Source organism: Brienomyrus brachyistius, chromosome 18 (genome assembly GCF_023856365.1).
Source record: "Brienomyrus brachyistius isolate T26 chromosome 18, BBRACH_0.4, whole genome shotgun sequence".
Lineage (NCBI taxonomy): Eukaryota > Metazoa > Chordata > Actinopteri > Osteoglossiformes > Mormyridae > Brienomyrus > Brienomyrus brachyistius.
Window position 1 is genome coordinate 9,736,246 of NC_064550.1, and position 24,961 is coordinate 9,761,206.

General features: G+C 43.2%; 1 protein-coding gene across 4 annotated transcripts; it reads left to right on the forward strand.

The window, feature by feature from the left end:
• The first annotated feature begins 723 nt into the window (after nt 1–723).
• Nucleotides 724–24,599, forward strand: LOC125712662 (NADPH--cytochrome P450 reductase-like). Of its 4 annotated transcripts, none has more exons than XM_048982942.1 (16): nt 724–774; nt 12,328–12,511; nt 15,913–15,964; nt 16,286–16,414; nt 16,928–17,077; nt 18,564–18,688; nt 19,156–19,245; nt 19,933–20,031; nt 20,212–20,328; nt 20,543–20,661; nt 20,844–21,025; nt 21,592–21,741; nt 22,311–22,578; nt 23,235–23,380; nt 23,497–23,582; nt 23,953–24,599. In XM_048982942.1, exons 2-16 carry the CDS (start codon nt 12,342–12,344, stop codon nt 24,095–24,097), a joined length of 2,028 nt encoding a protein of 675 aa, XP_048838899.1. In that variant the 5' UTR covers nt 724–774; nt 12,328–12,341; the 3' UTR covers nt 24,098–24,599. The 4 variants fall into 4 exon arrangements, with proteins under 4 accessions (XP_048838899.1, XP_048838897.1, XP_048838901.1 ...); XM_048982940.1 differs by lacking the exon at nt 724–774 and adding an exon at nt 5,089–5,217; XM_048982944.1 differs by lacking the exons at nt 724–774; nt 12,328–12,511 and adding an exon at nt 5,194–5,217.
• Nucleotides 24,600–24,961: the final 362 nt, after the last annotated feature.

Consider the following 24,961-nt stretch of genomic DNA (forward strand, 5'->3'; position numbering starts at 1 on the left):
TCCGTCCACCTCGCGGTACATGAACACACACTTATACACGGCTATGTAGGACGTGAGAATTACAAAGAACAGCAAAGGAAGCCATCGTATTTAACATTAAACGGGACAGAGCTGGGTGGGATACTTTCGCACTGGAGCGTAAAGAAGTCAGGAAACCGTACGTGATGCAGTTCAGAGCTCAGATAATTTTGTAACAAAAGACTTCACGCCCCCTCCTTTGAAACCAGAAGGAAGTGTTTCACTCTGTTTAACGGATAATTGGAATACACTCTAACCAGGTATAAATATATCAGAAAAAGTAAGCAAAATACACGCCCATACAGTGGATCTTAAGTGTCTTATCACAGTATGTGTGTGTCCTTATGTCTGTGTGTGTATTTATATATAGACACACACACCTCTGAACAAGATTGTGTACTTTATGTGACTTTTTTTTCATTTTTTTTTATTTAATCGACCGCTGCTCTTTAAATAAACTTGGTCACGTCAAAAACCGTCATCGGTGCAAACAGCTCAGAATATCAGGGGAGGGATAGATCTTAAATGTTCGTACTAGTGATGATAATCGAAATTTCACATGGAAATTAATGATGCGATGTATTGGTAGTGTGTTGTGAAATGTTATACCGTTCGTCGACGCTGTTTTGCCCTTGTCCTGCGCATCTTAACCACTCCCACCCCCTTGTGGTCGCTAAGGACTCCTCCTGTACCTAGGCTCGTGACGTGGGTACTCGGGTATACACAAGGGTCCGGCGCAGCCTGTAGATACTGTTGGTAAGTGTCCCTCTGCGCTGTTATTCCTCGTTTCTATGTTTTTGATTTGCGTCCGGGAAATGCTCAAGGCACAAAGTTTACGCGATGCTCCACGTCTCCCGCTGTGAATTGTCACTTGTAAAAGGCGAAGTTACTGAAAGCAAGTTACACAGTGAACTTGGGTTTATGGCTGGCTACCCTGACAACTTGTTCATTAACTCTCTCGGGAATGGTTATTTGTGCGGAGATGTTTAGAGCTTTTTATACGCCTTTTAAGTACCACGAGCAAGTAGTATTACTATTTAATGAGCTGCCCGATACGACTATTTTTATTAACTTGGTATAATTGATATTTCTAAATTTTGTAATGACAACCTTTTTAAATTGTAGTTAAACGACTTTTTGCATAATGCAATGAAAACAGTGTCGGCTATTAATTTGTATTCGGTATGTGCGAATGTCATTCACTCAATGTATTTGTACATAGGTCATTGTTAGACTTGCTTTAACTCTCTTGTCTATGACGACACGGGACTGCCTGGCCAATCGGAGCGAAGCTTTTTTATTCTGGGGTTATGGGAGGTATTTTTTTCTACGAGAAAATGATATATAAGCGTAACTCGGGGGTCCACTGCATTTGATTGGATGGCCAGGAGCTTACCCAACACGAAGCCCTGCCGTGGTTCACAATTATTAATATATGGTGCCCTTAACAAAAGCCCTTAACATTTTTTATTATTGCAAATGACATACTTAATTGTATGAATAGCAATCTTTTAGGCTTTTAACGTTTAATGTATCCGAAGATGGCTGTCTACTCAGGCTTTCAGTAGTTCCGTCAGTTTTGTATATGGTTGGCCTGCTGATATACTTCTCTAGCATTCAAAAATCCACCAGAATACAGGCGCCCGTGACGTGCGATACACCGAACTCGTAACAACACGATACAGGGGATTTTCAAAACGAAGGAAAACCCAGCATTGTCATTTGACAGGATGTTTCTCCTCCACAAGCCAGCAGAATAGCTTCAGTCTGCTTTGGCACGGCCTTTACATGGCAGGAAGAGGAGCGATGCCAGAGGTTCTGCTGTTTTTGTGTTTGGTGATAGTGGGCTGAGATTGGCTGAATGGCGTGACGCCGGCATATTGATGTCAGTGCCTGCGATCTTAAGGTCACCAGCTCAGATGCTGGGGCCGGCAGACCCCGATTACTCCTGGGTGGCTGGGTTTGGGCCGGCTTAGCACTGTGATCTGCAAACTTGCTCTCACCTGTATATACGTCTGTGTGACTCATGGAGAGCGAGATGGAATAGGCGGGAAAAAAAACAAAACAAATGAAGACAAATTTTCCATGGAGATGAAATGTATCCCTGTTCTCTTCCTTTCATCCTGGAAGATGCTTCTCATCAGGTTCAACATTCACCATAATATTTACATAGTCTCAGAGTTATGGTTCTAAATGTAGTGATGTAATGTCTAGCTTTCTAGCGGACCATGGCAGGAAATTGAACCCAAATCCTACAGTGAAAGTACCAAGAATAAGAGCCTATAGACATTTCATGGTGTCATTACATATATACTCCTCTGCTTGTTGACAGCAGGCTTCACAATATCTTGACTATGCAACTTTTTTCTGCTGCTCAATACATCTGTTCTTACACCAGTTGCAGTTTAATTTTTTTTAAATGAGGTTTGCGTGAAGTACCTACTTTCCGTATACCTTAATCCAAATATTAAGTGTCTCCATTATTTTCTTAACCTACACATGTCAATTATCTGTTTAGGTTAAGTGAGTGTTTAATTGATGTTGAGTCAACTTAATATCTAGATAAGCAATATATAATGTACAAATGTAATCTGTAAATTATCCATCCATTTTCCAAACTGCTTATCCTACTGGGTCGTGGGGGGTCCGGAGCCTATCCCGAAAGCAATGGGCACGAGGCAGGGAACAACCCAGGATGGGGGGCCAGCCCATCGCAGGAAAATTTGTAAATTATTTAAAGCAAATTTAATTTCATATGTCCATCCTTATGAAAATAAATTAAGGCCTTTTTCTGGTAGTCACATGGTTTGTCTCCTGTCTCATGAAGGAAATTTTTATCATGTACATCCTCTGGCTCCTGGTTTGGAAAATCTTACATTAATTAGTATTAAACCAAGGCAGGAGGTTCCTTAGCTTACGTAAGTCTGCTGTGATGATGATGTAATCCTTTGAATTCACAGCCTTCTGCTTTGAATGGCTCCTTGATCTGGGAACACACAAGCTGTAATCCCTGCTTTCTCCTGGCACCCTGATGTCTTTGAACGGTCTAATGTAGTGCAGTTAGGTGAATTGGTGTGTCTGAATTGCTCATAGTGAGATTATGCGTGACTGTGCTCTTTGATGGACAGGCGTCCTATCTAGGGAACCCCCCCCCCTCATGTCCTGCATAGGGGGTCATGTGTGGCTCAGTGAACTAAGCCTATGTACTTGTAATCAGAAGGTCGCAGGATCAAACCTAGCCTCAGCCCATCTGCATGTCCTTGAACAAGGCTCTCAACCCCCAGTTCCCTGGGTGCCACTACGGGTGGCTGCCCTTCGCAGACAACTTACTCTTCCAAAAAAAAAGAAGTTGAGGGAGGTGTAAGGACAATTTCCCCACGGGGATCAATAAAGTATCAATTATTATTATTAGTATTATTATTATAGGGTTGGCATGGTGGTGCAGTGGTTAGCACTGTTGCGTCACACCTCTGGGACCCAGGTTGGAGTCTCTGCCTGGGTCACATGTGTGTGGAGTTTTCATGTTCTCCCCATGTCGTCGTGGGGTTTCCTCCGGGTGCTCCGGTTTCCCCCCACAGTCCAAAAACATGCTGAGGCTAATTGGACTTGCTAAAATTGCCCGTAGAAATGTTTGTGAGAGTGAATGGTGTGTGAGTGTGCCCTGCGATGGGCTGGCCCCCCATCCTGGGTTGTTCCCTGCCTCGTGCCCATTGCTTCTGGGATAGGCTCCGGACCCCCTGCGACCCAGTAGGATAAGCGGTTTGGAAAATGGATGGATGGATTATTATTATATCCTGCCTTAGATTTCAGGCTTGTAGCAATCACATAAGCAGTTATGGCAAACGGCTTTTCTGTAGCTCACACTGCCTGAGGCGTCTAGCTTTAATAAGTGTAATGTCGTGCAACTGATTTTGTAAACTGTCGATCAAAATGATTTCAGATTCCTGTGCAGGTTTTTTTTTTGTAGCAGCCACTGTAAATAGTTCATTTTTGTTTGCTAAATTAATGTGAATAGTGCTCATGTGTATGATTAAGGGAAGAAGGGAGCAGGAGCCAGACAGAGGGATCGGTGCTGCAGCAGCAGTAATGCCGAATCGTGGTAAAGAAAGAGCTGAGCCAGAAGGCCCTGAGCTTTAGGTAGTGACTGAAAGAATGAGATCGCAGATACAAGCGACGGAAATGAGCTTCCTCTGCAGGGTGGCTGGGTTTAGCCTTAAAGAGAGGATGAGGAGCTCGGACATTCAGGAGGAGCTCAAAGGAGAGCTGCTGCTCCTCCGCATCGAAAGGAGCCAGTTGAGGCGGTTTGGACATCTATCCCCGGGGAGGTGTTTCAGGCAGGTCCAACGAGGAGGAGACCCCGGGGCAGACCCAGAACACCCTGGAGAGATTATATCTCTCACCTGGCCTGCGAACATCTTGGTATCCGCCCCCCCCAGAGGAGCTGGAGGAGGTGATTGGGGAGAAGGAGGTCTGGGCATCCCTGCTTAGACTGCTGTTCCTGTGACCCGACTCCAGATAAGCAGCAGATGATGGATGGATGGATGGAAGGATGGATGGTTGAATAGTGTTCGTAAGTCTTATGTATGTAATATGTATTTTAAGGATAGATGTACATTCTCGAGTTCAGGGAAGGTATAATTATTTAAGGAAGAATACATTATTTCTGAAGGAGCGTAATACAATACAATTGGTTTGTTAATTTTTGGCTTTAATTTCCTGATAGAAATATATAACAATTTTCTCTTAGAAAAGTTGAAACGGCACCAAGACGAATGCAATTCTTGTTTTATTTCTTGAGTGAAATCTGGTGGCCGTATGTGTTGGTTGTGCATATATTTTTACTATTTAGTACCATCAAAGTGATCAGATAGTTTTGCCTGGACTTGGAAAAACACTTGAAGTATTCAGCATTTTTTTAGTCTTTCTGTAAGATTGAAACCAAAGCTTTGGTTTTTATTCATGTTGGTCACGGTGGAAATGGTGTCCATTGATTGAGCAATTTCTTGGTAAATTACGCAACGTTGAATTACTGCTGCATCATGCCACGCAAGATGACCGTTCCCACTGTCATCTGACCTCAAGTATAAATCCTGGTAGTCAGTCTGGTGAGCTTTAGGTGGCTGGAACCGGCTAATCTGAATGAAATCCTGCTTGGAGAATTTACGTGCAGTTTTTCACAAAATAGTTTGTGTCTTACGGGTGAGTTTTTCTGTCATTTTTGTGATGGTTTTAATCTATATTATGGATTGCAAACAATTCTTCCTGGGATCCGAAATTTCGCCCTGTCATACGATCAAAGACCACCTTTGGCAGTCATACCTCAATAGAAAGAAGATTAGTGTTGCTATCGGAATATTGTCAATTTTTGACTAAAATTCTGTATTTGTAAAATACACTCTGGGTTTGCATTATTCCCATTCTATACTCTCAACTTCAGTAACAGTAAAGAATGACCTATGTCTGAAATCTTTGAGAGCGTACACTTAATCAGCTGGTTGGCATTCATTTTTCCCTGCATGGGCTCAGCATTCCAGCAAGGGTAGGGGAATTGCAGGCCATTTTGTACACTGGGGTTTCTCGTGCTGGGTTGCACCCATAATTCCCTGACTTTTTGCTGGTTTAGGTGTTCCGTGATTTTTATCTGATGGCTTTTCTTTCAGTTATTTCCTGGTAAACTTCCATACAATAAGTCTCCCTTTATATAACACAGCAGTCTGTTGCAGTGTGTGGATGCTCTAGAGAGACTTGAATTGTGCTCAGTCCAGACACTGTTACCTTATTGTGTGTGTGTGTGTGTGTGTGTAAGTATATAAATATATGTTGCCTTATTATGTGTGTGTGTAAAGAACATTTAATTTATTTCTGTTAAGCCAGAGGCCAGTCAGGAAATTAAAAGTAAATTCATAGCAATTTTATCAGTTTGTAGTAATTTCTAACGTTTCTTCTGGCAAGAGGTAACGGCAAAATGTTATTTTCATAGTAATAAAAAGAGGCTCTGTACAGCTGTTTTTCTGGGCTAATGGTCAAGACCTTGATTTTGCAGCGAGTTTTAAGCCATTATTTAGACTATTGTTCTCTTTATCAGACTATTAAGGAATCATGGAGGATGGAAGTTCTTACATCTGAAAGGTTTTACATGAGAATCTTTCTAAAAACGACTGCTGTGTTGTTTGGTTTAAAGACTGAACGTGTTCTTTTGAAAGAAGACAACCGCCGAGGCATGGCACAGATGCCGAGCCTGAGATCTGGAAAAGATTCATGATTTGCAGAATGGTGCATATAACCCACGTAGTCAAGAAAATCCTGGAAGCAATTCAACTTGTCGACACAAATATTTCTCGGTTTTTCTGAAAATGATCTTAAAAATTGATATCTGCTCTACACCTTACATTCCATGCCGTTTATTTTGGGTATAAAAATTAGTCTGGTGCGAAAATCCTTTACCGAATACTTGTTGGATGGATTTCCTCATTTAACGTTAACATGAACATCCGACGATTTTATGTTTTTTTTTTATAGTGTTTCTTTTTTTAGTTCTCGGTTGACTCCACAAAAAGTGATCCGAGCCGTTGAGCTGTTGAGGCCAGTTTGAACTTCGATGGTGACGGATTCCCAGTGGCGTTAAACTGTATCTTTATCATTATTAGGGACAACCACTTGGAAATGCCCCTGATAGCTATCCAGCCTCCCCGAACGCCCCAACCGCGCAAAATTCAAACGTCAGAAATATGCGTAAGTAGCACTGTCCTGGAATGGACCGGCGTTCCGTTTAGCCTCCTCTTAGGACAGCCTGGTGCATGTCATGGTGTTAGTTGAGGCTGGAGTTCTTCCAGTGTATATCCTTCCTGGGCCCATATGGGACCCACATATACCAGGAGAGAAAAGTCTGTCCTGATTTTGCCGTTTGACTAACATAGAGAACATAAGGTTTGCTCAGGAGCTGCCACAAGCAAGTTCACACTGCTGAACAGTTGGCAATAACACACAAGCCTCAAGAACCTCCCAGGCTGTGTAACCTGCAGTACAGACCTGGTAATCCATCATAGGCTAAGTAGGTTTGGGCTTGGCCAGTACTCGCATGGGAGACCTACTAGGAAAGTTTAGCTGCTGTGTGGTGAGCGCACTGGCCAGGATGGCTGCTGTCGCATCATCCAAGTGGGTGCTACACAATGGTGGGGGTTGAAGTGATCCCCTGTACAGTGCTTCTGTAAAGCACTCTCTGAAAAGTGCTATTGAAATATGACATTAATTCATTCATTCAATAGTCTAAGCACAGCGACTGTCACGGAGCCCTACTTAAGTTACATTAAAACTCACTATTGTCAGAAATGAACGAATCAATGAACAATTCGGGACAGAATTTAATTAAAGGGAAAAAAATCCCCGAAAGGAATCATGATTTCTAGCTGTAATGGATAAATGCACGACTGATCGACCCATTTGGCGACATAAACGGCCGCTTAGGGTCGGGGATACCAGTCTTTTGATGTCTGCGGACCGCTTTCCATCATACAATGATTTCACTGGAAAAACTTATCGACTAGAGGAGGGGACGTAGGCGGTAAAACTTGTCAATCAGGGGTGGGGGGAGGTTATTTTTGTTACTAGTCAACTGGGCTAATGCAGAAAAAATGCAGTTCGACATACATTTTTTTCTTATTAATTGTTTTTGTACTCGCAGTTTGGTGTAGCCCTGAGATCTGTACTATGTACCAGGACTCACACTTAGTTCACTTGTTACGTCACAGTTGGCGTCTGTAATTTTGCAGCCGTACTTATTCCTTATCTTGCCTCCCCCCTTGTGTTTAAAATGAAGAATTGCATTTCATATTTCAGCGCTTGTCTGCGCTTCCTTTCGTCCCCGCGAGATCGATTGTAACAGTGTAGCTCTACATGAAAGAAAAATAAAATCATTACTGCATCCAAATGTCTGTGAACGCTTGCGAAACTGTGTTTTTGAAAGGCTAAAGTTACAACTAGGAGATCAACAGATTAATGTCATATGGATATCGGATGGAGATAAAGGGCACACATTACGGAAAAAATGACTCCCCGTGAAATTAAACACAGAAACCATACTTTTTCACTATAACAGCAGAAAACAAATGTAAACAAATGCAAGGCGCACATTAGGCCATGAATAATAGGATAAAATATGGCAATGATAAAATATATGTGTGTAAAACAAAGGTGGAGTTTGAAGTGAACGAACCACAGGTTATGCAAAAGGAATTTTTCATGAATAAGACTTGTCTTGTGTTTGTTTTAATGCGTCCCTTTAGGTTATTAATAATACCGTGTGAATTTGCAACAAAAACTGCGACCTGGCTAGAAAACTCGCGTCTTCATTTCCTTTTGCAAATATTGTACAAAATGAATTAAAATCTGTTGGAAATTTGTGTTCGTCTCCCTCTGATAGAAATCTGATACGTATCTAACCTTATAATGCTTTTTGTTTGTCTTGTAAATGTCCCCATTGTGGGTTAATGTGTTTTTCTTTCGGCAAAATAGCATAATTGATTAAATGTAATACAAGATGTCGATTGTATAGGGCTGGAGAAACACAATACTGTATAGTAATACACTTTGGATTTCTGGTAATGATGTGCAATAGAGCAAATTGAGCCAAGGTGATTGACTGTACAGTGTATCTGTCAGTTTTAAAGGTTTTGAAAATGTACTTTATGTTTGGTTCCGCTGATATCTCGTTAGACAAAGGCTATGAAAACCTCTTAGGACAGAGTTCTGACGTAGCAGCTGGAAACCTTGGGTTTGTGTGTTTCGGCCTTATCTCACAGTATGAATATCTCAGCTGAAGCCATAACCTCCATTCCAGTGACTGGGGGTCTCTAACCCTAATGTGTCTCTATGAGTCTTTGTGAGTGCTTCCTTTGCTTATTTGCTTGCCCACTGGATGCTGACTGAGGTATTGGGGTATTGCTTGCTCTCCCTGGCCTTCAGTATGGAAGATTATAAGCACAAAAATTCAAATGGCAATTCATTTTGCAATTGTCAATTCAATATTCAACCAGAGCATGCATTTGTCATTTCAATATTTAATCTGTGCATGTAATTTGAAAATACATTTTGCAATCGGCAATTCAATGTGCAAAGTGCTTATGCAATCCTTAATTCATTTCATAATGTTTTGAATAAAAAATAGAATGACAATTCACTGAATTGCATTTCGTTTTGCCATGGGCTTTTTGCCTCTTTATTCAAATGGCAATTCATTTGGCAATTGTCAATTCAATATTCAATCAGAGCATGCATTTGTCATTTCAATATTTAATCTGTGCATGTAATTTGAAAATACATTTTGCAATCGGCAATTCAATGTGCAAAGTGCTTATGCAATCCTTAATTCATTTCATAATGTTTTGAATAAAAAATAGAATGACAATTCACTGAATTGCATTTCGTTTTGCCATGGGCTTTTTGCCTCTTTATTCAAATGGCAATGGCGTCCCCGGGAATTGCATTGCATGTTGGGGAGAAAACTCAATTTGCAATTCCCAACTGTCAGATCGCTCATCAAGGTGGACCTTCATTAACGACGTCACTTCCTTGTTTAGGGCCTCGCTACCATTGATTTGTTCGTTTAGTTAGAATGAGTAATGGCGGCTGAAGAGCTTGCAGCAAATATTTCTGCCTTAGCAGATGACATGGAAATTAATCGGGTATCAGCAGTAGATGCGTTTGATAGGTTGTTTGTGTTGTCACAGAGGGTAACCAACTGCGTGACTTGATGTAACGCCTGAGCTACATTAGTTTGCACCCTTCTCGTATCAAGTCCAGTTAAGATTGTAAGTTCCTCTACCCTCTGTGACAACACAAACAACCTATCAAACGCATCTACTGCTGATACCCGATTAATTTCCATGTCATCTGCTAAGACAGAAATATTTACTGCAAGCTCTTCTGCCGCCATTACTCATTCTAACTTTTTTTTTTTTTACGTTTTAAAGAACTTTATTTAGAGCAAAACAATTACAAACTCAAACAAACAGTTACTTATAAAAGTCTACATAACAATATATCACACCTCCTGTGGTAAAAGCATGTTATTGCAATGATATAATCAGCATGTTACAATCAAATAAGGAAAAGTGCAACTAGTTATAATTATTACAAATAATAAAAATAATAAATAATAATAAAAAATTTAAAAAAAATAATAAAGAAGATAAAGGGGGTTTACTCATTCTAACTAAACGAACAAATCCGTTGAATGGTAGCGAGGCCCTAAACAAGGAAGTGACGTCGTTAATGAAGGTCCACCTTGATGAGCGGTCTGACAGTTGGGAATTGCAAATTGAGTTTTCTCCCCAACATGCAATGCAATTCCCGGGGACGCCATTGCCATTTGAATAAAGAGGCAAAAAGCCCATGGCAAAACGAAATGCAATTCAGTGAATTGTCATTCTATTTTTTATTCAAAACATTATGAAATGAATTAAGGATTGCATAAGCACTTTGCACATTGAATTGCCGATTGCAAAATGTATTTTCAAATTACATGCACAGATTAAATATTGAAATGACAAATGCATGCTCTGATTGAATATTGAATTGACAATTGCCAAATGAATTGCCATTTGAATAAAGAGGCAAAAAGCCCATGGCAAAACGAAATGCAATTCAGTGAATTGTCATTCTATTTTTTATTCAAAACATTATGAAATGAATTAAGGATTGCATAAGCACTTTGCACATTGAATTGCCGATTGCAAAATGTATTTTCAAATTACATGCACAGATTAAATATTGAAATGACAAATGCATGCTCTGGTTGAATATTGAATTGACAATTGCAAAATGAATTGCCATTTGAATTTTTGTGCTTATAATCTTCCATACTTCAGAGCCTGATTTATGGTTTTGATGGGAAAAATGCACACGCAACCTTGAAGGTGTGTTGGACAAATGTTAGATCATTTCAACAATACTGATAAAGAAATGTGGTAAAATCAAAAAGTAACACTGCTAATTTACATTGTTAATATACTAATAATCATTCTATTTTCTTGTGAGGAAAACGTACTACACTTTCGCATTTATCCCTACATTAAACCTAAAAATTATGCATCAAATTAAGTCCAAGTGATTAGGTTAGTGTTTCCCAGTCTGGTCCTCTGGGACCCACAGATGGTCCAGGTTTTTGCTGCCTGGCTGACAGACCACATTTTTGCTCCCGAGTTTGGGGCGGGTCTCCGATGATCGGGTTGGGAAACACTGGCTTAGGGTATTATCTCAGAATCTTACAGTTTATATGGACAGCTGGTGTGGTTTGGCCATAGCGGTTGAGGTACATGGTACCATCATGCCACTCTCCAAAGAGCTGTTTTTTATGGTGGTTTCAGACCACTGACAATCCTGACAAGATAAGTCATCCCACCAAATTCAGCTAGAGAGCAGAGGAAGCTAGGAAGAACCCCAGGGTCTCGTCAAGGGATCTGCAGTCAACTCTTGTCAGAGCCCATGTGAAAATGCAGAAGTCAGATTTGGCCTTAAGGGACGGCGGTGAGGAAGAAGCCTCGGCTTTCAACAAAGAACGATAACACAAGGCTGAAGTTTGCCATTAGACGCCAACATAAGTGGCAACAGTTCTGGAACAGTGTGCCCTGGACAGATGAGTCAAAGGTGGAGACATTTTGGCACAACTGCAGATGTTATGCTGGGTGGGGAAAAAAAAATAACGTTTGAGAATAAACCTCAGAGCAGCTGTGAAGCTTGGCGGTGGGATTTTTTTGGTTTGGGGCGGCTTTGCTGTCTCTGGGCCTGGCCAACATGTCTTCGTAATGTCTACGGCGAACACCACATCATACCAGCGAGGCCGTCTATCACAAAGCCGATCCTTAAGCGGGTATTTCAGCATAACAATGGCCTTAAATATACAAGCAAACCTACAATGGCTCAGAAGGAAAAAATGGTGGGTTATTTGCAGAATGGCCAAATCGTTCCAGATCCCAATTCAGACGAAATGTTGTGGGAGGATTTGAACATGCGCTGGTGTCTAAATAGCCCGTAGTGTGTGCCTGTATGTGTGAGCATGTGCAGTGGAATTGGCTGAAGTCCTTTCCAAGGTGACCTCTGCCTTGTGAACCATATTTTCTGGCATTAGGTCCCCAGCTCTCTGCAACCCCACATTAGTTACTTGAAATGGAAAGTGCGACAGATGTGTTTTCCAGCAGAAACATAAAGCAATGTAGTCTCTTTGCATTAGAAAAAGTTTGCTATAAGGGGCACGATTTCAGCACAGAGAGTGTGTCCCTTCCCATGATTCTCTGTGCCTTGCTGCATTGACAGCATCTAGTGACATCATGACGGATCCTGGAACGGACATTTCCTCCTCGGAGCCGGCGGCAGGGGAAGACCCCCTCTCCAAGAGCTTCTACATCTTTCTTCTTTCGCTCATCGTCGGTTTTCTTGTCTGCTGGCTTGTCATCCGCAAGAAGAAGGACGTAATGGTGACGAAGAGTGTCCCCATACAGTGAGTGTTGCTATTGTCCATCAGCTATGTCATGAACCCTTAAATGTCATCACTGTCAGATTTAATGTCTGCTCCTCGATCAGACGTTCAGCCACTCTACCATGCAAGTGTATCTTGACTTTAGTGTCACGTTTCCTTTTATACATTTACTTTTCGTAAATGTAGTTGGGCGTCATTCTTATATTTTGATATTGCTGCACAATTCATAGTGTCCCACACACATTGTACATTAATTGTATTTACTGCCCCTCATAACATTTGAGACACCTCAGAGAAAAAACACACAGACCAAAAGTATACTAATAGTACGAATTAAGGAATATATATCGCATAAAAGAAAAGGTAATTTACATATATGTCGCCTTTTGGCGTTATATATTTTGCGATATATTTTGAATGAATCTGGATTTATGTAACTAGAGAGCCGCCCATTCAGTTGTTCATTAACATTTTCTTATTGTAAAAAAAAAACTTGTGTAGCAGTTTGCAGCTGTCCTGAGTTTGTAGTCTTTAAGAGGAATGAGAGAGTTTAGTTCGACTCTGTGGGGTATTTTCTGCTGCATATGAAGCTGGTAAAACATGCATGTGAATTCAGAACGTTACGGGTGGTGGGTGCAATACCCTTTGAGGGGCGAGGTTTATTTGGAAGCGGGGGATGGGGGGGTATAGAAATGGCTGGTGGTGGTGAAGGGGCTCCTTTTGGGGGGGGGGGGGAGCAGCTCTTTTAAACAGGCTCAGATCCTTAGGCATGGATGGGGTCAGTCAGGAGGCAACTGGTTCTTCAGCATGGGCGTCCTCCAAGTAGACTATTCTCACACGGAGACACCATGAACAGTGGATTTGCCCTCCCCTGCTAACCGTTTACCCCATTACCGTTGGCCTGCATGGTGCTGATCGCCCCCTGCTGGTGACTGGTGGATCCTTGCATCACATATGTAAACAATGTGGAATAAAAACAAGTTTGTTTATTTTAGCCACTTCCAATAAGAAATTTACTATAGAAATGAAACAAAAATAAAAGAACGGGTTTTATATGCGTACCATCTGACAGGAAGCTGGGAGGAAGCAAAAATGTAGGCCATCTGGAGGTCCCTGGAGACCAGAACTTATCAATAGTATATAGGTCGCTATATATTAGAGGTGAACTTCAGATCATATGTTTCATAAGAGAACCTAAAGATACCAGACATTATTGGAATGATCAGGACCGTTACTTAATGTGTGGTGATGTTTTCGTCGCGTTCAAGTGTCTGAGTGAGCTTTCAATTGCCCATTGTGTCCAAATCGATGGATATATTGCTGTCCTTTGATCTGTGAGAGGAAGTGGCCTAACAGGCAGGTGGGACGTCGGGGTAGCTGAAGCACAGTTCTGTCGAACAATTTCCTCCTCGGTTTATCAGGATTTTCGAAGGCGCGGCGCTGTTTCGCAAACGATAACCTTAATGTGACAGATCAGGTTACCATAGCGATACCCTCTCTGTCTTCAGGGGCTGCATGGTTTGTGTCAAAAACAAAGAAAACATTGTAGCTATTATAAATGGTTGCCAGGGTAACTGGATTGCAGTGTACACTTCTTTTTTTCTTCTTCTCTTTCCTTTATTCCCTGCAGGCTGGAAAGGAAAATGGGAGGGGAGGAAATGCCGGATGCACTACAGTGTGTGTGCATTTATATTTGTGAGCATTTACACGTGGGAGGCTGGCGTGTCTGTGCACGCACACTTGTGCGCATGAGTGTGGCAGCTGCAGGGCCTTGTGGGAGATTTCGGAGGCTTGTTTATTTCCCATCACTTCGCCTGTCCCTTTCCAGATGTTGGGCTTGCTCCTGAGTGGTGCTTATGACGCAGGAGGAGGAGGCCGGAACGCCAGCCCGCGGGACACGGAATTAGCGCACTAACTGACCTCGCTCTGCTGCTGAGCGGCTGACAGGAGAGCAGTAGGGGGGTCTGGTTAAGCAGGAGACCTGTTTGCAAGCTATGGAGTATGAAGAATCCGAGTCGGCGCCTCATTATTTTTCGAAACTTTTCTTGTTTTGTTTTGTTTTGTTTTGCTGAATCCTCTGATTATTACTCCATGTTTTGACTTCATCGGTCAGGGAGATCAAATTGTCTCTTCCCTTCCTTGGAATATATGGCCTGAGTGCTTGATAAACATGGGATGCACGTACTCTGTGTCCAGGGAAAGGCAGGCTCTTGCGGACAGGTCAGTCAGTCCTGACTGGGTGATTTGCTCAGGACTTCTGGGTGGCATAAATTTATAAGCGGAATAATTTTTAACTATCTGAATTATTACGTGATAAAATGGGTTCTGTAAGACTTACCATTTCAGGAGAACACAGAACGGTGTCTGGTCTGCACATAAGCAGCTAAAGCACATTTTCTTAAAGATTTGAGGTGTTTGTTGCAGGAATTTCTGAGTTGTGGTTGTTGTTAGTAGAATGTGTTGGTTTGTGAACTTTTCAAGACCGCACACTTTGCTCTACCAAAGCTCTCAGTAACATGCTGAACTGCAGATTGGAGAATCTTGAAGTGAACAAACGTATAGATCGCTAATACTAAGTCTTTATTGTCTGGAAAAATATGTCAGAAACAAAAAAATATACGATTATTCATTTAATAGCTGAGGCTTGTGATTTAATGAAGTTGGCTACATGAAATGACTGATTTTTGGAAATGCCATTAACTACAGATGGTACCCCTGTGATGTAAAAAGAAAGTCATATTTAAAATTTGCTGGATTTTTGGAAATATAGCCAGACTCATGCAGACAGTGACGCGAAATGCTGCTATTTCATTCTTCGTGCGGATTGTTGCGTGTGAGATCATCACCCAGGGCTTAAGAAGCTGGCTGTTCCAACAGTCTCTGCTAACAGGCCTTTTTCAGAAACTGCATCACCTTATGCCGTGTTGCTCATTCATCATTATTACGTAAAATCCTCATTTTATGTCATGTTTCGAGAGTGAAGGTGCCTCCTTGGTGAGATACAAGAATAAAGGAAAGTAACTCTTTGACCATGCTGTAACTTAGGGGAACAGATCAGGTTAACGTCCAGTTCCCTCCGTCAATTCAAGGGGAAGCGTGAGGGTCCTGCCACTGATCTCCCAGACAGTGCGTGCATGTGTCTGTCCATCTGTGAGCTCATCTATATATTACATGGTGGGAACTAAATGTCGCCACACTGAGATGATAACCTGTTACTTTTTCCTCTTGGGGACATCTTTTCAGTTCCCATAAAAGGAAACACAATTTATAAAAATCTGTGACTGCAATCAAACGACTAAAAATGATGGAAGTCTTTCTTTGGTTACTTGGGGTTAAGGTTAGAGCTGGGTAGGGTTAAACGTTCACTGGTAAGTTCATGATACCCACAGAAAAATAGGTTAATCTTTTTTTCTTCTTTGTAGGACGCCCACTTCTGTACATGAAACAAGTTTTATTGAGAAAATGAAAAAAACCGTGAGTTTCTCTTTCCTGATAACATTATTTTAAAATCATTTTCTTGTTTCTGAATAGCCCTGCCAGCTGCACGTTTACACTGTTTAAGATGTAGGGTATTACAGCTGTCCTTTATTTAACGATGCCGTTTCAGTTTTTCACATGTTTGTTTACTCCATAAATTCATTTGATACATATTTTTTTTCGTTCCCCAGATAAGTCGGCCTAACGAAGTGGCGTAATTTACATATACATGTGTACAGAGACGGCACAGCGGACATTTTTGCTCGCTGCTGTGATGCATTTGATCGTTTGAAGTCCAGACGGTTCTTGTTTCTGCAGAACAAAAGCATTGTGGTCTTCTACGGTTCCCAAACGGGCACGGCGGAGGAGTTCGCCAACCGCCTGTCCAAGGATGCCCAGCGTTACGGCATGAAAGGAATGGCAGCCGACCCTGAGGAATACGATATGGTAATTTAGCCGGGCCTTTATTCCCCGAATACAGCTGTTCCCCAGCTGAATAGCTTTAAGTCAGATTTGGAAATCCTGTGACATCTTGTGTTGAGACTCACACCATGGTCTTCCACACCAGGAGCCTGTGTCATGAAGCGGGATTTCTTGCTTAGCCGGATACCTTGTCAGACTTAAGGTAGCCCGGTTTAAATGCACTTCTTCATGCACTAACATTCAGCCAAAACTACCTTAAATCTGACAAGTTCTGGGTTTATGGTACAGGATCCAGAAGTGACCAAAAAAAAGAGTTTCACCTATAGGCTGAGGAGTTTAAAACCCTGTGTTTATTTCTGAAGGTTGACGACTCATTCTTGCTCTAGTATAGATTAAGATCGGAACAATAAGCCCATTAGGAATCTTAAATCAGTCTCAGTCTTGATTGCTAAATGATTTTAATTGATTGACAAGCAGTTAATGGCGTCCTTCCTAATTTTTAACAACGTGTGTCAATAAGCTGCATTCCATCCTCAGTCTGAACTGCGCCGCCTGACGGAGATAGAAGATTCTCTTGTCATCTTTTGCATGGCCACTTACGGTGAAGGGGAGCCGACTGATAACGCTCAAGACTTCTCCGTTTGGCTTCAGGAGACCAGTGTCAGTCTTGAAGGCGTCAACTTTGCCGTAAGTGGACTTCACCTTTCTCCACACGTTTCCTTCCTTGAAGAACCAGCAGACCTAGAATTTGGTTTCCCGGAGAAACGGCGAATGATCACCGATGACAAATGAAAGGGTAGCATTTGCTGAGCCAGGATTCGTCTTCAGGACTGGGGAGGACGTCCAGAGGCACATCATATGACGAGCAGATTGGGGAAAGCCACCTTAGCGGTTAATCTTTAGGGCCCTTGGAGGTCAACCTTGTCCAGCATCTTCAGGTTCAGTAAAACAGAGGCAGGGCCATCACAAGCCAGAGGTGGTCTTACTGACTGCATTATTATTCAGGCTGTAGAACATGCCACCCCACCACATCAAACCTAAATGGAGCAGAGTCCTGCGGGCACTAGAGGCCCGTGGAGCTCAGCATGTGGTGTCAGCTGGGCTTGTGGGTGGAGCTTCCAGGAACTCGCTTCTGCTTGTTCTCCCAGCATCTTTACTGTGAGACAGGGACGGTAATGAGTGCCTTTGATATCCATACAAGAAAGCATGTGCTGCCTGTGTCATGTCCCTGTGTGTTCTTGCCCTAGGTCTCGGCCATCGTCTATTCTTATTTCCCTGATGTGTTTACAGCATCAGAGCTGGTCTTTCATTAGCTTAACTTTTGCAGAAAAATATATTTCATGTTACATTTCGATGGTTGCAGCAGCCCCTTGTACCCATGTGTTTACTGTCGCGAAGAATTCCTTGCGCTGATTTTATTTAGTTACCAGCTTGCGATGCAAGCGCCCATTTAAAGTCAGCTGGGATGGTAAAAAGCAGACGTCCACACATGCGGTGACATCTTAAAGCCCCAGCTGTCTGCTTCGAGGAAGAGCAGGACTCAATAGACTGACATGTGTAGTATTACAGAGATGAGTAGAAACGCAACGTCCTCTGCAGAGGACAAAAATGAACCGCCGGATCTCAGGAAGATTTACAGAGCACTCATGTCATTTGCATGGTTAGGCATTATTTATCATATGACTTTTAAAAATAAAAATAGCATTAAGTATAGCGATAATTATGAGCTACATGCATACAGGCACTTAAGACCCAACTACAGAGAATTTTCCGTAATAATAAACATTAGAGAAGACCATGGCTGTCTGTACTCATTTCATGTTGCATGTTGTAACCGACACACATACTTTCCCCTCTAAGAAGGCTTTGAAATGGTTCCTGTGACTGTACCCGAGCTCGTCTTATTTCTGTTCGTTCGGGGTGTTTTTGTATTTGTGCCTGTGTTAGCTTAGCAGGGAATGTAACTTCTGACTGGAAGCAATTAACTTTGGGTGCTTTGAAATTCAGCTCCATGCTAATGATAAAACAGAAACCCGTTTACGGTGAATAACGATGGGAGTTGCTCTGTTAGAGATCCTTTGTACGGCCATTCTGTCCTGTAGTTTGATGCTGACTCATCATAATCAGTGAAATGTCTCTTTTTTTGCTGGCGGGGGTATGGGGCTCTCTGCAGGTGTTTGCACTGGGGAATAAAACGTACGAACACTACAACGCCATGGGGAAGTTCGTTGACAGACGACTGGCTGAACTGGGAGCCCGTAGGATCTTTGACCTGGGCTTGGGAGACGACGACGCCAAGTAAGTGTGAGGCATGGGGGGGTCAGGAAAAAGCAGCGCAACGTGAACCGACGCCCCCTGCTGGTGCAGGTGCTGTGTGGCCCAAATGTTGGCCAAATGGGTTTGCAATTATAACCCATTCTGTTGTTCACTGGGGCACTACTTTCTGTGCGGCTTCTTTTGATATAAAAATGTGTACTATAAATGATAACGATAGCTTGTCAGTGGTCTATCTGTCAATAGAAATATTGCCTGTGAATGCCTGTTGTGATCCATCCCTATAACAGACACATTTGAGACCTTTCCTGCCAGGTGTGTGACACCACGTACAGGAAAATGGGTGCAGACTGTCTCACTCGGGGAGAGTTTTATATTTGCCAAAATGTATTGTCTGCCTCTATTTATTAGTGTTTTTTTTAATGCCTTTGGGTTATTTGGCTTGATATCTTGAGGGTTACTTCTGATGTCTCCCGCTGTCACCCTATCAGTATGGAAGAGGACTTTGTCTCATGGCGGGAGCAGTTCTGGCCCGCAGTGTGCGAGCACTTTGGTGTGGAGGCCACAGGAGAGGACTGCAGGTGGGTGGTGCCTAACTTTAAGCCCCCTCCTGGCCTGACTGCATCCCCACCAGTCATTATTTATTAGGCAGCGTTTAAGCTTAGTGTGGAATAATGAGTTCAGGACTTCGGTGATATCCTCGAGGCCGTCATTAACTCGCATCCTGATTTTGCGGAGTTTGATGTGTCCCTGGGTCAACAAGGGAGGAGCTTGTGTTTCACCTCTAGCCGGTCACAATCTTCATCCTTTGACATCACTACATTAAAGTATGACATCATCACATTAAAGTATGACATCACCACATTAATTAAAACCAGTGTTCTCTATTAAGCGGCAAGGTTATAATACTAATCATACAACAATAATACTAAAAATACAACAATAATACTAATAATAATAATGAGGCTTGAACCAACAACCTTCTCATCACAAGCACAGAGGCTTAACTCCCTAAGCCACACAGCGCTGCTGGCTAAATGGCTGGTAGCCTTGAGAAAAAAATGAGAAAAAAAATTGACAAATGTTGTGATGTCATCCCCCTCCTTGTTGACCCAGTGACACATCGAACTCGGCAAAAACAGGCTGTCCATCATTATCACCGACTGATCAGGGCTGGAGGTCTAAGTTGACTTCACTTAGACTTCATTAATATCGTTAGATGCCTGCGTGGTGTGTGAGATGCTTCATCAGCTGTCCTGCTGTTGCAGCATCCGTCAGTACAAGCTGGTGGTGCACAGTGATGTGAACATGAGCGAGGTGTACACAGGAGAGCTGTACCGCCTGAAGAGCTTCAAGAACCAGAAACCGTGAGTCCCAAGACCTCAGGGTCGGATCCTTTGACAATGTTTGAGAGCAAAATAAGGGAGACATAAGTTGAAAGTTCGTAAGTAGAGGAGCTTCTGTACAGGGTGAATGTTCCAATATGGCATTAGTGCTTGAATATTAATATTATTGTGCTGGCTTGTTCTACCTTGTTTCAAAATCAGGCCTTTCGATTCGAAGAATCCTTTCCTGGCCCCCGTTACCATGAACCAGAAGCTGAACAAAGGAGGCACTCGGCACCTGATGCACCTAGAACTTGACATCTCGGACTCCAAGATCAGGTACTGCACTCGGGAACTGGGATCATGCTGGGATCACCCTGGGATCATGCTGGGATCATGCTGGGATCACCCTCTTCTGTCTTCGCTCTGATTCCAGTTGATACAAAAGTGGCATCCAGTCAGTGACACTCTTCAGTATCCTGTTTATGTCCAAATGCCCAATAAATCTTGAAGCAGATACTGAAATAGCTAATCTAACTGTCCATTTCTGCAGATATGAATCGGGAGATCACGTCGCCGTTTACCCAATCAATGAAGTGTCAATAGTGAATAAGATTGGAGAGATCCTTGGCGTTGACCTTGACACAGTAATCTCTCTCAACAACCTTGATGGTAGGTCATGATTAATGTCCTTATTCCTTGTGTCAGTGATGCCACAGAGACCCAAGGTGTCCTCTGCTTGACATTAGTTGTGTCACCTGGAAACAGCCAGATTAAATAGCAATCAAGGAATCTGATAGCATTGGAAAGTTTGTATGGTGGCATTCAGATATGGTTTGTGGTCCCATCTACAGAGGAGTCCAATAAGAAGCACCCGTTCCCCTGCCCCACCACGTACCGCACAGCCCTGACACACTACCTGGACATCACCAACCCCCCTCGCACCAACGTCCTTTATGAACTGGCCCAATACGCCACTGATCCCAAAGACCAGGAGAAGATGCGTAAAATGGCCTCCTCATCCTCGGAGGGCAAGGTCAGTGACACAAATCATTAAAGTGACTAAGCACGCAAGTCTTGGCTGTGCTGTGTACATTTTACGTAAATTCTAGAATACTGAATATTCATTAGGGATTTTTTTTCATTGACTTGGAATGATGTGCCGTTTTTGGTTAAGGTTTAGAATAGAACAAAACAGGACAGCTGATCCTTCATTAATCCCTGTGGGGAAATTCTCTTTTTTGCAGTGCCCCCTCTTGATCTCCATGCTGGGCTTTAAGGGCCTTGTTCCAGGGCCCACGGACATGTGACTAGCCCGGGCTCAAACCGGGGACCTCCCAATTATAGGCATAGAGGCTTAGCCTGCTAAACCACATACTGTCCCCTTTTCCAGCATGATTGATACATTGCTTCTCAGCCCTTAAATCTATAACCGTGGGCGGCCTGTAACAGATCAGCATAGTACTGTGGGTCCAATCAGACTTTTAATGGTGTGTGGCCGCTCAGTCAGCCTGATTCTTGCAGCGTGCAGTAGCGCCAAACTACCACAAGGGGAGTTATGTACCTACTCCAGTTCTCCACGTCTGCGTCTGCTCCCACCAGGCGCTGTATCAGACATGGGTGCTGGAATCCCAAAGGAACATCCTGGCCGTCCTGGAGGACATGCCGTCGCTGAGGCCACCCGCCGACCACCTGTGTGAGCTGCTGCCGCGCCTGCAGGCTCGCTACTACTCCATCGCCTCCTCCGCCATGGTGAGTGCAGCGCCGTGCCCATCCCCATCTTCAGCGCTCAGACGGATGGCCCATCCCCATCTGCCAGTGCTCAGACGGATGTGAGCTGAGAAGCTCGGACCTCTCCTACTTTTACCCGTTGACGGTATTATTAAGCATGTCACTCCTCTGTGGGTACGCCATCGGAATTCGACTCATTTTATCTAATAGTGGCTTTTCACAAAAAGCTGGAGGAACAAAATTCTTAAGGCTTGACTTCCAAAAACTTTCTGAATGGGAAATTTCTTGTATGGGTGGCTGTATGCAAGCTTGGTAGGTCTTGGTAGGTCTATATCTTGGTAGGTCTATGTCTTGGTAGGCCTATGTCTTGTAGGTCTATGTCTTGTAGGTCTATGTCTTGGCGTTTATTTCTAATCAACATCATCAGAATTATGGTCCCTATTGATATGGCGCCACCGCCCTCTAATGGATGCGTGTCCTTAGAAGATGGAAATTGTGATAAGGGTTGCTTCACATTGTGACCTCTTATGGAGAATGAGGTGAAAGCCATTTGACGTAAGCACTGGGCTTCTCGCCATTGTCCTGTCCAGGTGCTCCCCAACAGTGTTCACATCTGCGCCGTGGTGGTGGAGTACAAGACCAAGACGGGTCGGATCAACAGGGGAGTCGCCACCAACTGGCTGAAGAACAAAGTGGCGACGGACAATGGGCACAAGTCCACCGTGCCCATGTATGTCCGGAAGTCACAGTTCCGGCTGCCCTTCAAAGCCAGCAGCCCGGTGGTGATGATCGGCCCGGGTACTGGCATCGCCCCCTTCATCGGCTTTATCCAGGAGCGGGCGTGGCTCAAGCAGCAAGGTGACCGATGCGGGGTACAGTCCTGCTCCTCGTCGTCCGGGAATGTCACGCTGTTACCTGGATATGAAATCGCTCTGGTGACAATGTCCATAAATGTTGGCAGATATGGTTATATGTACGTATTCGGTATTTTACTGCTGACCCTATGTTGGACAGTCTGCCTGCTGGCCTTCGGGTGGCAAATGGGCTACTAACACACCTGGTTAAACTGGGATTAATAATCAGCCCCCCATGATAGATAGGGTTTCATGGCCCACAAACCCATCGGCCAACTGGGAAAATGCCTAGTATACCAGTATAGCCCTGCCCTGGTATGATAACATTTATTATAAACCACAGAACCACATTTAGACACTTGACTCTGTATAAATGATCTACAGCAGTAATACTTCTTTGTAGTTTTATCATTCTGTTTTCGTACCCTGTTAAAAATAAATTGGAATCCTGACTCACAAACCACCTACATATCCTTGCATTACTTACTTGTAATTTGACAAATATGTCGTGTTTTAAAACATTTAGAGCTGAGTCAGTACTTTTCTGTTTGTCATAAATTGACTTTTTTATAGGTGTGTGCTCATTACCAATGGGCCTCTGGTTAATACGTGAATTTCAAAGTAGCTGTGCGGTAGCTAATTATGTTTTTTTTCTTGCAGGGAAGGATGTTGGCGAGACGGTCCTGTACTACGGCTGCCGTCACATGAGCGAGGACTTCCTGTACCAGGAGGAGCTTGAGGGGTATGAGCGTAGCGGGGTGCTGACCCAGCTGAACGTGGCCTTCTCCCGAGACCAGGAGCACAAGGTGATCAGCCGTCGGATGTTTCATGCGAAGTTCAGAGGGATTTGAAAAGTGCTGCCCACTGTGATGTTGTTCTCCCCATAAAATGTAATGAATTCATTTCCTTTTTGACCCTCAAGGTATACGTGCAACACCTCATGAAGAGGAACAAGGAGCACCTGTGGAAGCTGATTAATGCTGACGGGGCACACGTCTACGTCTGCGGGTGAGTGTCGTAATGGGGGAAGAGGAGAAACTCAAGGCCCGATTCTGGAAACAAGCATGGGGTAGAATTTTTACCTATAAAGCAGTATTTCTCAACCTGGTCCTCAGACGGTCCACATTTTTGCTCCCTCCCAGGCCATCCACATTTTTGCTTCCTCAAAACCTGAACTGTCTGGGTTCTCAGAGGACTGCTTTTGAGAAACGACTTGACCAACAAGGCGTAAATGGTTTTGCCTTTGTTGGTTGGAATGTTTTCGGGGCGAGTACACCTTATACCTACGCCTGTGCCAGGTACCTGTGCTCAGGTATGGGTGAGGTCCTCGCTGAGCATGAGAGGTTATATCGTTAAGTGACCGCTGTGTTTTTTTCAGCGACGCCCGCAACATGGCCCGCGATGTGCAGAACGTCTTCTGCGAGATTGCCGAGGAACTGGGCAGCCTGACGCACGCTCAGGCCGTGGACTATATCAAGAGGCTTATGACCAAGGGCCGCTACTCGCAGGACGTGTGGAGCTAAGGGCGGGGTTTCTGCAGGGGGGAGGAGCCTTCACTCCCATTGGACACCATTGCTGCCCATTCTTTCTGGATGACAAAAGCATTTTTTCATCTGGCTGAGATTAGTCACTTTAGTAGGTGGTGCTGCTTGTGTAAATAGCATCAAGGGTAACATTTTCCTTGTTGTTTATTGGTTTAATTTGGAACCCTAGTAATCATCTTAACTGTCACTTACCAATATGGAGAACATCACATAGGGCCAAATATACAGCAAGGATAAATATTGGTTCAGCTGATGCCCGTTAAAAATGGATACTTGTAAAATGTGACATTTTATGGGAATTAGGTGCTGAAACCCCATATTTGGGAGACAAACTTGATTGATACTAATGGAATTATGTATGTAAATTAAATGTAACCATAATATTGTGATATTGATGTATTTAGAATTCTGCTATTTTAGATAATGGTGACACTGTGTCATACTTCTTTTGTACTTCCATTAAACAAAACTCCCTTTTTCATTATGTGTCATGCATCAACTTTCCTCCTACTTTTTTTTTCTCCATCAAATCTGGTTAATATTTTAGGTGAGGTGCTTCAGTGATCAACCTGAACTCTGGTTTAGGGAAAGAACATTTCGGGGGGTGACTTTTACAGTGAGAGGGTACCCTTGTAAATCAGACAGAATATTTTCCCGTTTTTGAGAGCTGTGCACGATGGACGACCACCCGGAATCACCAAACATTTCTTTGTACATGAAGGATTAGGTGGCATTTTCGCGCACTTTATAAGAACCATGATTTTGCTGTTGATCTTCAGTCCTGCACATAGTAAGATTTGTTAAATGACTGATCCCACTTTGAAAATGGGCATTTTATGGTCT

Coding starts and splice junctions, on each gene's coding strand:
- LOC125712662 (XM_048982942.1), top strand. CDS start 12,342: ATGACGGATCCTGGAACGGACATTTCCTCCTCGGAGCCGGCGGCAGGG. Junction 15,965..16,285: donor TTGAGAAAATGAAAAAAACC/GTGAGTTTCTCT, acceptor TTGTTTCTGCAG/AACAAAAGCATTGTGGTCTT. Junction 18,689..19,155: donor TTGGGAGACGACGACGCCAA/GTAAGTGTGAGG, acceptor TCACCCTATCAG/TATGGAAGAGGACTTTGTCT.